The 13,311-nt window shown below is 37.0% G+C and overlaps 1 protein-coding gene across 1 annotated transcript in view; it reads right to left on the minus strand.

Moving 5' to 3' along the window:
• ARHGAP10 (Rho GTPase activating protein 10) overlaps positions 1-13,311 on the minus strand; it is a 143,583-nt gene that overhangs the window by 55,139 nt on the left and 75,133 nt on the right. The window contains exons 14-16 of the mRNA XM_017820181.1: positions 7,407-7,481; positions 2,145-2,232; positions 750-808 (exon numbers count right to left, since the gene is read on the minus strand). Of these exons, the coding sequence (XP_017675670.1) occupies positions 750-808; positions 2,145-2,232; positions 7,407-7,481 (222 nt within the window). The remainder of the gene's footprint in view (positions 1-749; positions 809-2,144; positions 2,233-7,406; positions 7,482-13,311) is intronic.

The raw sequence follows: 13,311 nt of genomic DNA on the forward strand, positions 1-13,311 counted from the left end.
GGAAAGTCATTATAGCAATCTGAAGATGATAAAGCAATTGTCTCAAAGTTTATTTTAATTTTGCTTTCCACAGTTTGCCAGAAGTGCTACAGGCTGGAAAGAAAATCAGCTAAATATCTGTTTGATACTTAGCCAGAAATTTTCTTCCACAGTTTCCCTCTATTCTCTTCCAAAAAAATTCCATGTACACTAGATATCATGTACAGCTACAAATGCTGTTGTGTCTTCTCCAAGTCTGTATTTGAACTACCACAGTGTAATCTGGCCGGTTCTTTTCTTTCTTCTACTAATACATGAGGAACATTCAAGCCATCCTGAATACAGAGCTAACAAGGCACTGAAAACAAGGGTCAGGCAGCTGTGCTCTAAGGACTCAAATGAGCTCAAATTAGTGTATTTTCTTTTACTAAGCTTCATACTCTTTATAAATGGAAGGCAAAAAAAAATATCACAGATTAAGTAGATGTTCATCATTACACAATTAAGACAATAAGAATGAATGTTTACAATGGCTATCCAAAATTCTTCCATAAAAATTAAAACTGCTCTACGCCGTCCCATTACATGTGACACATACTAGAACTGAAAACTGGTTAAAACCTACATATTTTTAAATAATTTATTATTTCTTGTTCCTGTATTTTTACTGTGTTGTGGTATTTTTCTGAAATTGCATTTGCAGAGAGCTCCTAAGGTCACAACAGTACAACAGCAAAAGATTTCTATTTGAACTACAGTCATTTATTTACTGGCAGGAACGATGAATTCTCCATGCAACTCATATGTCATCAGTGGCTCTGGAAGGCTTCTGTAAAACAAGGATGACATAATAAATTTAACTATATTGTCTTCTATCTTTATTTACTCTAAGCAGGAAACCTTTTTAACATTCAGTAGTATAATCCTTGTACTGGAAGTAATCATTTTTACAGGGGCTGTTGAATTCAGTGGTTTCCAGCACAAACAGAAAACTAGGTATTATCAGGAAAATAAGACTAAATGCATCCATTCACCTCCTATGAGATGAAGTGATGCCTCCAGTCTATGATAAGGTACCTTTCCCAATTACAACACCAAGGCTGTTTCTCAGCTGAAGAGTGCACACATATACTGTGTAATTAATTCTTCATTAGTGTTTCTAAAATACTAAGATTCACAACTCAGCGCCTTACTGGAAGGACACTAAGGTCCTACAACAGTTAAGTTGACTTAACAGCAGCCATCCAAAATTCTAAAGTATTTCAAATGGAATAACCAAAATTGAAAACTTCAGTCCTCAGTGAAAAATGCATTGAATAAAAGAAATCAGAGTTAAAACATCAGAGTTAAAACCTTTAACACAACAACAACCCCCATCACTACCAGACTTGAAACCATTTATTAACTGATGTTTATGAAATATTGGAGTAAACACTCAGATGGGAAGTACTGTAGGGAATAAAAAACTTCATCATGTGCACTTTTTTCTTTTTTTTTTTTTAATTCTTTTCTACACTCTGTAAGACTTGTTCTGCAGCATTCTTTGATATCAGTTGTAGTAATATTTTCTTTTAATAAAAATAGCAGATTAAAAATACTGTATTTGTGTTACACTACAAGAGATACACCGAACTTCTACGTTTTATGATCCCAGGCAATTTAGGAAAATAACTTGATTGGGAATTGGCAAAACCATTTAAATAGAGAACACATTTAAAATTCTTATTTAAAATATTCGACACTCAAAATATTATCACTATTGCAGAACATCAGAGCAAGGGTCAGAAGGGAGAGGAAAATATTAAAAAATTCCCAACCTTTTCATTCTACCACACTGAAATACAAAAAGGCAAAAATTTTAACAATCTCAGCTAACTTTCAGCAGCAGCTCTTAGCAAGTTGACTAACAATTCATGTCTGAACCATCAGTGAAATGCTTATATGTCTAACACAAAAATATCTTGAGGCTTGTCTTGTGAACATGAGTACTAGTGTTTCTACATAATTTTGCTTCCCTCAAGACAAATAAAAAACTGGTATTTGCACAAAATGAACTTCTATTCTAAAATATAGGAAATATAAGTAACATAGCATAACACAATGCATAGGAGAATTAGAATAAGAATTCATAGTCTAAAAAATGAATAAATGAGAGAGAGACTTACCGCAGATATTGCTTCATAGCACTAGTAATTGTCTTTACTTCCCAATCTACAGGGTTTTCCAGGTCAACTTCATTGCAGGTTTTTGCATCTAGAAAATAATCAGAAAGAAAAGAGGGATGTGAATAAAGGGAATTCTAAACCAATATGCCCTACATGAACAAAAACACATTGAATTTGAGCATGTATTTGCTCACATAAACACAGAAGCAGTACATCCTTTTTATTATCAATACTAAGAAGACTTAATATCCAAACCCCTTTATATACTCTATTTCCATATTTTGTTCTTAGAACTATTTACTGCTAATTCTTTTCTTTAATGAAGGATTAAAAATCACTTCCATGTAAGAAGATCTCTATAGCAATTGAAATTTTCACACCTTTAATTAAACAGGCCCATGCACACAAACACAGAAAGATGTACAAAAATGGTTTAGAAAAAAGAAAAGACCCTCTAAGCACAACTTAGCTTTTCCTCCTTTCTTTCATTATTTAAAGTGCAAGTACACTAATAAATATTTTCAAATTTTCTCCATAGTTTTGCCTGTAAACTGTCGATGAAAACAGTTTACTGCCAAAGTGCAGCATGACCCTCTATATTGCGTGAAAACCTTTAAGAAGAGGTGCTTCAAAAGTAAAAAAAAAAAAAAAGACTCTTTGCTGTCAGTAAGTTTTGTCTACAAGATGGCCTGAATGTTTCGCCCACAGGACAAAAAAATACTCGTTGGCTTGACCATTTGTCAGGTTCACAGAACTCCCACCTTTTACCAGGTTAGTTGGTAGAGTCTTGTAACAAGACCGGTCAAACTGAATAGTTTGTCTGATTGACCCATAAGGTTAAAGAGTTTTTGACAGAAGACAGAAAACAACACAGCACACTGGAATGTTGTGCAATCAAAAAAAAACCTTTTTGACCTCAAAACCGGAATCAAGAGCTAGCTGACGTGAGAGGATCACATGTATACGGCCAGACTAGCCCAGTGTATTTGCTAACTTAAAGGGCTTGAGCTTCTCTTATTATTACTGCTACATATTTCTGTCAGTCATTACAGTGAACTGCAGCAGTAGCTGACACAGATTACGTGTTGACCAGTTCATACAATTCAGAATTCATTTGTTACTTGGCTTGTCAGACAAACGACAGACCCATCTAAAAAATCAAATTAGGATCCCTGATTAAAGGTGCAGTCCTTTTACTGGGACTAAATAATTTTATTCTAAAAGCTGTGCCAAGCAATTATTTCTGTAACTGAATATTCTCCCTCATTATATCAATTATTTAAATCTCATTTTAAAATACAAGTCAGATAACATTTTCTAGCAAACTGTTACTAGACAACCACCACCCAAACTACTCAAGATTGTCACAGGAATAAGCTTCTTTTTCCCTCTTTTTTAGCATGCTAGCTGTTTCCATGTTCAAATTCTCTTTTTTGAGAAGAAAACCTGTCTACTGAATTGATTAAATAAAAACTGCCATCACATCAGAAACTGGCAAAATCTATGGGGATTTTGTCACTGAAACACTATGTAATATCCATTTTTTAAATAGCTGCTTCATAATGATCTACCTCCTTTACATTCAAAGTATGCACTCTGTTCATTGAAATTTGTTGATGAATTTCGAGAGGAAAACAACAAGCATCTGAATTCCAAAGCAAGCCTCTTGAAATAAAAAATAGAAAGTATTGTTGAAACATTTCATTATCTCTTGGAGAACAAAAGAAAACAAAAAAAAAAACTGGCCCTGCTACCAACCCCCAGGAACCCCAATTTGACTGTAGAAGCCATCAAGGCTTAAAGACTTTTTCCACTTTGGGTTTGACAGTTGCTCTGTGCTCCACCACCCAACGCATTTCACTGTGCCTGCTTCACTTTTCCCCCCTACTTCAAACACCCCAGACCATTATAAGAACTGGATCTTCAATCAGAATTAAAAAAAAAAACTACTCTACTAGTTTTCATGTTACTTGTTCACATAGCAGCCACTGTGCACTGAATGGCAACTTTACGCATATAAAAATAACTGTGCACATTTATGAAACAGCTTCTGACAGATCAGCTCTAAATTTTATGCAAATCTTTCTGACAATAAGGGAGCCAGAGTTTATAAAAACAGTCCAGTTCACTAAACTAGGTTAGGAGGAGACTCTCTCTGCTTTCATATGCAATATGCCCCACTGTAGTTCTGTATGCACTGTCATCTACTGTATATAAAACAATAAGGAATTTGGTGTAACTGTTTTGGAATCTGCTAGTTTTGAAAAGGTAGAAGCACCTGAAAAGTCTGGCACCATGACAAGTCTGGCATTTTTCGCGCCAGAGAGTATCAGAAATCAAACCTGAACTCATCAGTAGAAACTGCAAGTCCTCAGCAGTCACTTCCCCACAAGTGATGGGCTGTATGAAAGCTGACCTGTGGAGTGGTTTGTATGAAATCTGTGTAGGCAGTGTATGAAATGAACCACATCAGATCTATAATCAGATCATAGATCTAAATCTATAGATCACAGACGAAAGAGGAATCCATCCCTGACACATTTCCAAAACTGAGACTCCTGATGGCTGACAACACACTCTGCATTGCTTAGAACAGATACCCAAAATACTGGAAGTTCTAACTCTGTACCTCTGTTTACAATGAGATATTCCGTTATTTTAACATTTTCCCTTAAAAGATAATGACTGCTTTCCTTAGCAAATGCCTCTCTTAAATTTAAACAAGATCATTGCCACAAAATAGATCATCATAGCACAATGCCAGTTACAGATAACTTCAAAAACTAAGTTAATTGAAAAATTAAGGTTTTTTTTTTTAAAAAAAGAAAGAATTCTATATTTAATTGTTGAGCCTTTTTTTACAGAAGACTGAGTTTCACTAGATTTTTGCATTACAGATGAAAATCTATGCAGTCATAGTATTAGAAAAGCATACATTGGTCTTCTCAGACTCTCTTGACTCTTCATGTACTTTCCAAAATTCTATAGAAAGTATTCTGAAAAAGAGACAAAACTAAATGCTATTATGTCCCTGGTTACCTTTAGGAAGACTTTTTTTGCACACTGGGCCTTTCCAACTGTGAACCTCATGGTCAATGACAGGTAGCTTAAAATACTTTGAAATCTTATCAAACATTTTAAAATATAGAAAGTTAATATGAGGTTTTTATGATTCTGAAAAAAATCTTTCATATAAAAAGGTATCTAAGAGTATGCCCAGAGACAAAGGATTAAAGATTAATCAGTCATTTTAAATTCTCTGTACCACTGTATATCAAAAAGAAACCCTCTTTATTCTTCTCTGAGGACAGACAGATAAAGAACACAGATAGGATCACTTTCAACAAATCATCAGAGAAGAGCACCTGCTTGCACCCTAACTTTTTCCTGTTCAGTATTTTGCCTTGTCTTGATACCACTGTACTCTTCCTATGTCAAGTAAATATATGAATCTTGGGAACGACAAAAAAAATGTTTTTGATTTAAAAAAAAAAAATAACTAAAAGCAGATGCTGGAATCCCCAGTAAACTCTTCCAGCTGCTACTGAACCACTGGCAACCTGAGTATATTTAATTTGGATACCAATAATGGCAACAAGGAAAATCCTTCTGCCAGACCTGCATGCCCAAGCTAAGCCAATAAGTACAAAACTGAGAAGCACCTTATTATACCAAATACATTTAATTGAGACTCCCTGAGTGACACCACATCAATTCTTCCTATGGTCAGTGGCTAAAGGTGGTTATTGTTTACTGAGGCTAACTCCAACACAGGGCCAGGAGCTGGACTTGATGAACCTGATGGGTCCCTTCCAACTCAGCATATTCTATGAACTATGAGAATCTGTTATAGATCAGTCATTTTTATTAATCCCAGTTCGTATTTCCAAAAAGAGCCTTTTTTCTACAATACTTTAAAGATATAGGCAGGTTTACGTGCACTAATGGAGTACTTCAGGGTGCTGTTAATATTGATTAAAGTAAGACATCATAAATTAATATTTAGCAAGGTCATTATGACAGATTGATATGACATGCAGGTCCTCAAGCCTCAAGATGTCTTATCATTTCTGAAGAGACAGCCTGTTTGAAAAAATAAAGGAAGGAAAAGAAAAAGTCTTACAGGTGGCACTGAACTGACAGCAGCATATAATATAAAAGCGCTTTGTCATTCACATAATGTCTGGGGTAATGAAATGAATTCACTTTCTGGCTTCCTCCAGTTTGCAGTGCCAAAGAACACTGTGTTATCAGCACAGATGGAGCATGCATGGTTCTGGAGAAGAGCCTGGTGCAAACTGCAAACAAGCTTCTTTGCATACCAATGAATCCCTGAGAATCAGACCTTTGCTGTCAAGTGACAGGTTTGGAAGCTCTATAAAAATGAACTAATCCCAGTGGTCTTGTCTGACTGCATGTACTGTCAGTGCTCAGGACAAGAAATGGGGAAACACGGCACATTTTGCAGTCATGGCCACTACTTTGGTGAGAGAGATCAGGCAGATGAGGGATTTCATCCAGGTGCCAATACTTTTTTTTTTCCCCCTAGGGACAGCAGAGTGGCAAAAGAAGTACAGTCACTGGGATTAAAGATGCATCAAAATTTTCAGAAAAAAAAAGGGAGAAAAAAGTCGCTGAGAATTATTTTAGCTAACTAGGTACATAAAAGAGCCTAAGACTAACCACACATAAGAGCTAAGTTTATAAAAACAAATCCTTTCTCCATCTGTCTCCTGCCTTGACACATAGTTATTATTAATACGTATATCATATTCCTCCTCTTAAGCCAAAGAGCTCTTTGCCAGTGGGCTTAAACTAAATGTCTGATTTTGCACAGTGATTAACTAAAGACATGCACGGGCGTGTACACCTGTACATCCTAGACAAGGGAGAAGGAAGGTGGAAACTTCAAACAATGAAGCAATAAGCTTCAAGCTTTCTTGACTGGGGTATTTTGAATTTTCTGTTCAGTCTTCAACTTAGGCTGCTTTAATCTCACTTCCATCAACCTTGCACGAAGCCCATGATTTGCTCCTGCAAGTCCCATAGCAGTTCTCTGAGTGCATTCCTACCAACTAATCTAGGTCTTTCTAAACTAGGGGAACTTAAAATGATATGGTGATTATTTGCATGGACTAAAGCAAACTAGATTTGGCACATATAAAGAACAAGTACTAGTACTTTAGTTTTAAAAACTAAATATTGACAGTGAAACAGCATGAAATAAAATATTGAAAAAATATTTGTAAAATAGAGGCATACCCATCAACAAACTCAGAAGTCTCTGGACCTTTGAACTCACCCCCACAACTCTGTACAGTCCTTGGTCATTTATACCTATTAAGCAAAAGGAGAAATAAAAAAAAAAGGGCATGAGATCAACCACAGTCAAATTTAGCATTAAAATTTTTCCCCAGGCAACGAATTCTCCTCAAAGACAGACAGACTAAGCAGTAGCATTAGCAGTCCTGAGAACAATGTTATAAATAAAATATTACAAAAATCCATTCGTTGTTCTGTGTTTTTAAGATAAGTTCCTGTTATGTTTTGATAAAGGTTTCATGTGCCTCGATTACACTTCAGAAACTAGGAGTAGAAGCAAGCAGGGATAAACCTTTGCTTGAAAAAATACATAAATAAACCATTGTCTGTTTTCAAATTTTTTAACTTACATTTTGGATACATCAGCATCCACATTCTGACAATGCAAGAACTGAACCAACAAATGCTAAATTAAGATTTCTTTAATAAATTTAATTTTACTTCTTTTTTCCCCCAATATGTGGCGACAAAAAGAGTTTGGATGAAGAAAAATTTGAGCTTATTCCCAGTCCTCAAAACCAATGCTTTTTCAAGGTTGTAAATGCTTTCCATTTACGATACAAGGCCTCATTCCAACCCACTGTGGTCCACGCAGTAGTTACATCCAGAGGCACCACCACAGGTTACTGAAAGCAGTACTTCTGGTTTTGTTTGGGATGAATAGATTAGCCATAACCAGTATAGTATTTTCAGTCCTCTACTCCCATTCTGCATGGACACTGGACCACTTTCCTGCCGTTCCTCTGAGCCCTTCTGTCCCTTTTGCACACACTCACTTCTCTACTACCCCTTTTCTTCCCTTGCTTTTGCTTTCCTTTACAACACCCAGTTTTATCCTCAGGGAAGTAAAACCATGAATATAAATTGAAGGAAAATGAGAGGGAGAGAAGGGGCAGGGAAGAAAAAGGGCAAAATAAGGTATGTCTTTGTCTGATGCATTTTTTCAGAGCCCATATAGTGGGAGGTAAAATATTGCAGTCCTGAAGCTGACACAGATGTTTGAGAGGCCACATAATAAGCAGCCAATCTACAAACGCAACCATACTCTACCTTCATAATCACATTGGCCTGGAAGAGTAGAAATGACACAAAATACCTGTGTTTCCACTCCAAGGAAATCTTTTCAAATAACAGATTATGTGGTATTCTTATTCAAAATATCCTTCAACAAAGGAAGACTTGTGGAGAATTCCCAGCTTCAATACCAAGCTGTTCCAACCCAGAGAAGGAAAATTAAAACCAGTCATATGAGAAAAAGTTTCTTCCCAAATAAATATTAGATGAAGTATGTAAAAATCATTAGCCTTTTAATGAATTACTGTCAGACACAGCCATAATACACAGCAATAATTCTCAATATGGTAGAGGGAACTTGGCATTTTTTACCTACTCCTCCTGCCTAACCATGCTAAATCTTTTCCTTCTTCTCTCTGCAGCCTCCTCAGCCATCCCGGAACTTTGAGCCTGCTGAACTAGTCCTCCCTGTTAGCACTGCTCCTTCCTCTGTCCCAGCAGGGAGTTGACAGGCCAAGGCTGCAGCTTGGTTGCTCCACCTGGGCAAAACCAGCCCTTTTCTCTCCCCGGGATGCAGGCACCACTGTAGTGGTGCTGAGTCTTAAGCTAGATGTCATGTTCAGAGCTGGCTTTATTTTACCTGTGGTTATCAAAAAACACAACTCTAGAGTATGCTCATAGTTTAGCTGCGCACAAAAGAAAGAACTGAAAAAAACTCAGCTCTGTGGCCACAATATTCCTCTCAAAATATGAAGTTATCAACCCAACCAAATAAGTTTTACATTGATCCCTAGAACAACTGTAATAGCATGCTATACACCACTTGGAGACACACACAAAAAAACCCCAAAACCCAAGACCAACAACATAGTCCTTAATACATTCCAAGGATGCACTAGAAATCTGTCCTGAGAGCAGCAATTACTTTTTACTTCAAAGGTGTCCAGGAAAATTCTGGTACCAGAGTAACATCAAGTTTTTTAATGCTTTGCCAAAATGCATCACACTTTTTTTATACAATGACACCACAGGACAAGCCTTCTGCATCATATGCAAGATGCTAAAAAGCTGAATAAATACTGTCACACTCAGCTTTTGCTTATCTAGGAAGTTGATTCGTGACTTCCTGTGCTTCTAACAATAAAACTGGGGGGAACCAACTGTGCTGCCCCCAAACATACATTTACGGGCTTAAAAGTAATTAGGTCAAACCACAAAAACTAGTGCTTGGTATTAAAACAGACATGATATGCAAAAGTTTCTGAAATAATGGCAGTATAGAAACCAAGACAATCCTCCAGCAATAATCATGAGTCTGTGATAGTGATTATCAGATATGCAAAAGTTTCTGAAATAATGGCAGTATAGAAACCAAGACAATCCTCCAGCAATAATCATGAGTCTGTGATAGTGATTATCAGATAATTGATCGGTTTCAAATTCATCAACCTGAAAAAAGCACAGCTAATTGCTAGCAGACATCAAGGAGTGCAAAGAGGCATTAATATTTCAACACAGTTTTAGATGATACCTTTAAACATACTTTTGAATGATGTTTTATTTAAAATATACAAACCCGGTTTGAAACGGAACGATTTCTGATTTAATCTGCACATTTCAGATCTTCAGCACATCCAACACTGATAATGCCTGGCATTTACAGAACACAATTGACAAGATGACTCACTGCAAGGAATAGCTCACCACTGACTGAAACGCTGAAGGGTTCAGACGCTGTGTCTGCCGGCTCAACCACTATTGGCAACTCCGAGCGGTAAAGCCCCGCAGCACAGTTTCCTTCATATTTACATTATCTCACAAGATGCTTGGCTGTCTGATACCGGAATTTGGCACAGGTACACAGTTTGGGAAACATGCTTAGAAATATAAGGTATTGTAAGCAAAACAGTAATCTATACCATTGTAAGCAAGGTACATAGGCAAGTTTACTTTGTGACTGGCGTTGTACGTGAGGCTGACACGGACTTGTAACATAGCTGCAAATACAACTTTTTATATCAAACTCCATAGCACGGCAACAGCCATACAAGTGGCGCTCTAAACTCAAGGTAATGCCAGATTTTTTTTTTTATTATTATTTTTTTTTTGTTATGTGAAAAGGTTTTCTACTTCCTCCTCACCGTCTATTCTCCGTCTCAGGAGCAGACAGCCTGGAGACTCAGCTCAATGCTGCCATCTCTCTCTGCAGCTCAGATTAGCAGCTACGGTAGTTCTGAACTCGACAAACACTGCTCTGGCAAACACTTTACCTACCACATCCCCACAGAAGGTACGACCAACTACTTGCACGCAAAAACACGCACAGAGTCTTTAACACCGACATAAAAAGCTCCTCGATGCTTTTTAAACATTTACCCTGTTGTATAATTCTCAGTAGCTAATTCTAAATTAAATACTCCAAACAGAATCCCAAAATGCTCTCTCCAAGACAAAACATAGGTGTGCATCCAACCAGCATTGTGTTCCATACAGGAGAGACAGGATGCACATCCTGGTGCCTCAGCATCTCCTACCAGGTAAAGCACAGCCAATGTCTTATAAGGCAATGCTGAACCAGAAGCTCACATGCATTTTAACCAAGGCACTGCTTTTGATGCTTCTAATTCATTCAGAGCAAATAATTTCCTTCTTGGCTTTATTAAAGGGAACATAACTGAGAAAAAAATTATCCAGCCATTGACAAGTTTATGCTCAATATCTCTGCTGTGCTCTTCTCTCTCTGAATACCAGACTACTTCTGCTATGACATGACAAGACTATTCTCAGTTTCCACCCACACTAGACTGTCCTCTCTTTCCACCCACGCCAACCTCACACCCATTATGATTAAAAGAGATAAAAACATGGCACACAAGCACCGTCTCTGAAGAAGCATCTGTCCTGTTTTCTTCTGCTGAACATAACTTGCCTTTGATATATTATCATTAAAGTAAAATAACCAAGTAGAAATGTTTTTAAGAATAAGTACAGGTATAAAATCCTGCACCCTGAAAGATGGATTTTCTTCATCGTACAATTATTTGGCCAAACTCTTGAGGCAAACAACTGAATGCTCTCCTGGCATTTGTTTAGCGCAGCAAACAGCAGCAGAAGGTCCTCTAAAGGTTTTTTTGGTTTGATTTTGGGATTTTGCTTGTTTTGGTTTTAAATGCAGTTGACGTTAAGTTCACAATCAGTAAACAGAAAATCATCAACAACTGCTTGGAACGTAATGGACAAATCAAGCTTATTGAAACAGAGCTAAGTGGATACTGAGTTCCTGGAAGAGAGTATCTCACCTAAATCCATTCTTGAAACCCTGGGAAAAGAAATATCAATCAAATGTGGATTTATGTTTATTTCTTGAATACTCTCCAAAACAAAGTTAATAGATAGAAGTCTTTTCCATTGGAAGAAATTACCACACTCTGCTGACTGCAGGCCTCCTTTGGTAACTTTAATTCTCTTCCAACTATGCTGAGAGGCAGATCCCACTACAGGGAGACATGTCTCTAACCCATGAAAGCTCACCATCTGTCTTGAACAAGAGGGTTACACATAAATTTTGCATCTTCTTATATGCCCCTAAATGAAGGCATAAAGGGCAGAGTGGACTTAAAACTTCCACTCAGTTTAGCCTACCTACCCACAGCCAAGAGAAAAAAGAAACAAAACATTTTCAAATAGCTACTTCATGAAGAAAGTGTTCACACAATTTCCACAGTTATGTTCTTGTTTTGCTTTCCTTGCAGGGTATCAGAGAAAGAAGGGAAAAAAAAAAAAAAAGACTACTCGAAGAAAACTATAGGAACACACTTACAAATAATAAAACAAAATATAGTGTACCATAGACCAAAACTAGCCTTTCATTACATGACCACATGCAAGTCTTTCCATGAAATCTGCCTCACCCACTGCAAAGAGAAGATCTATACTGAAGCAGGGTTTTACAGAGAAGGCAACTTATCTGTAGGACACCAGCTTTATCTGCAATGTTTCCCAGCTGAAATATTCAGATTGTAAATGCCAGTAACTGAAATTTAAAGTGATGAGACAGGCAAACCTTATCTGAAAAATATTCAAAAGAACAGAATGAACAAAAATAACACCAGACAGAATATGGTCTAATCTGGAATAACATCTTTAATGCATCAGACAGGGCTGATACAAAAAAGCCGAAGAGAAAAAGGATTTCAGATATTTCTTACTGTTTAAATGCAAAATTCTCAGTATCACAAAGGCTGCTTGGTCTTACTAATAATATTGTATAGTAAGTGTATACATAGAAAATACAGTTTTTCGGTAATGCCCTGCACTGACAGCAAGTATGAACAACCCATTCTTCTGTTCAGCTATCTTATTTAAGCTGGACAGTGATACAAAGAAAGATATAAGTATTCTGCCCCGTGCAATGTCAGATCTCTAGGAAAAAACAGATACAATTCCTGAAAAACCCTCAGTCTCCCCTTTGGGAGTGGAAAGCAAGGTCAGCATTTTAGGAGAAAAACAAAATGCACACAGAGAAATTTCAATATCTCTTTTAACAAACTAAGAAATATACAGCAACCAACCACCTATTTTCATCTCTTCGCCTCTTTTCTTTAAACAAACACAACAAAATAAGCAGGTTCTCCACACAATACCGTGTACAATGCACTGAGCTTTAAGAGTGGCTGGTCACCTCAAGTTTCAACATGTCCATACAAGGACTGTTTTCTCCTCACAAGGCAGTGATATCAAGAGTTGATGCCACCCAGTGCCCAAGTTACACAGGGTCTGTACAAAGCCTCTCCACAATCAATCCAAACTACTTCTTGAATACTGTCTGCAT

This window comes from Lepidothrix coronata, unplaced genomic scaffold (genome assembly GCF_001604755.1).
Source record: "Lepidothrix coronata isolate B3197 unplaced genomic scaffold, Lepidothrix_coronata-1.0 Scaffold79, whole genome shotgun sequence".
Taxonomy (NCBI): domain Eukaryota; kingdom Metazoa; phylum Chordata; class Aves; order Passeriformes; family Pipridae; genus Lepidothrix; species Lepidothrix coronata.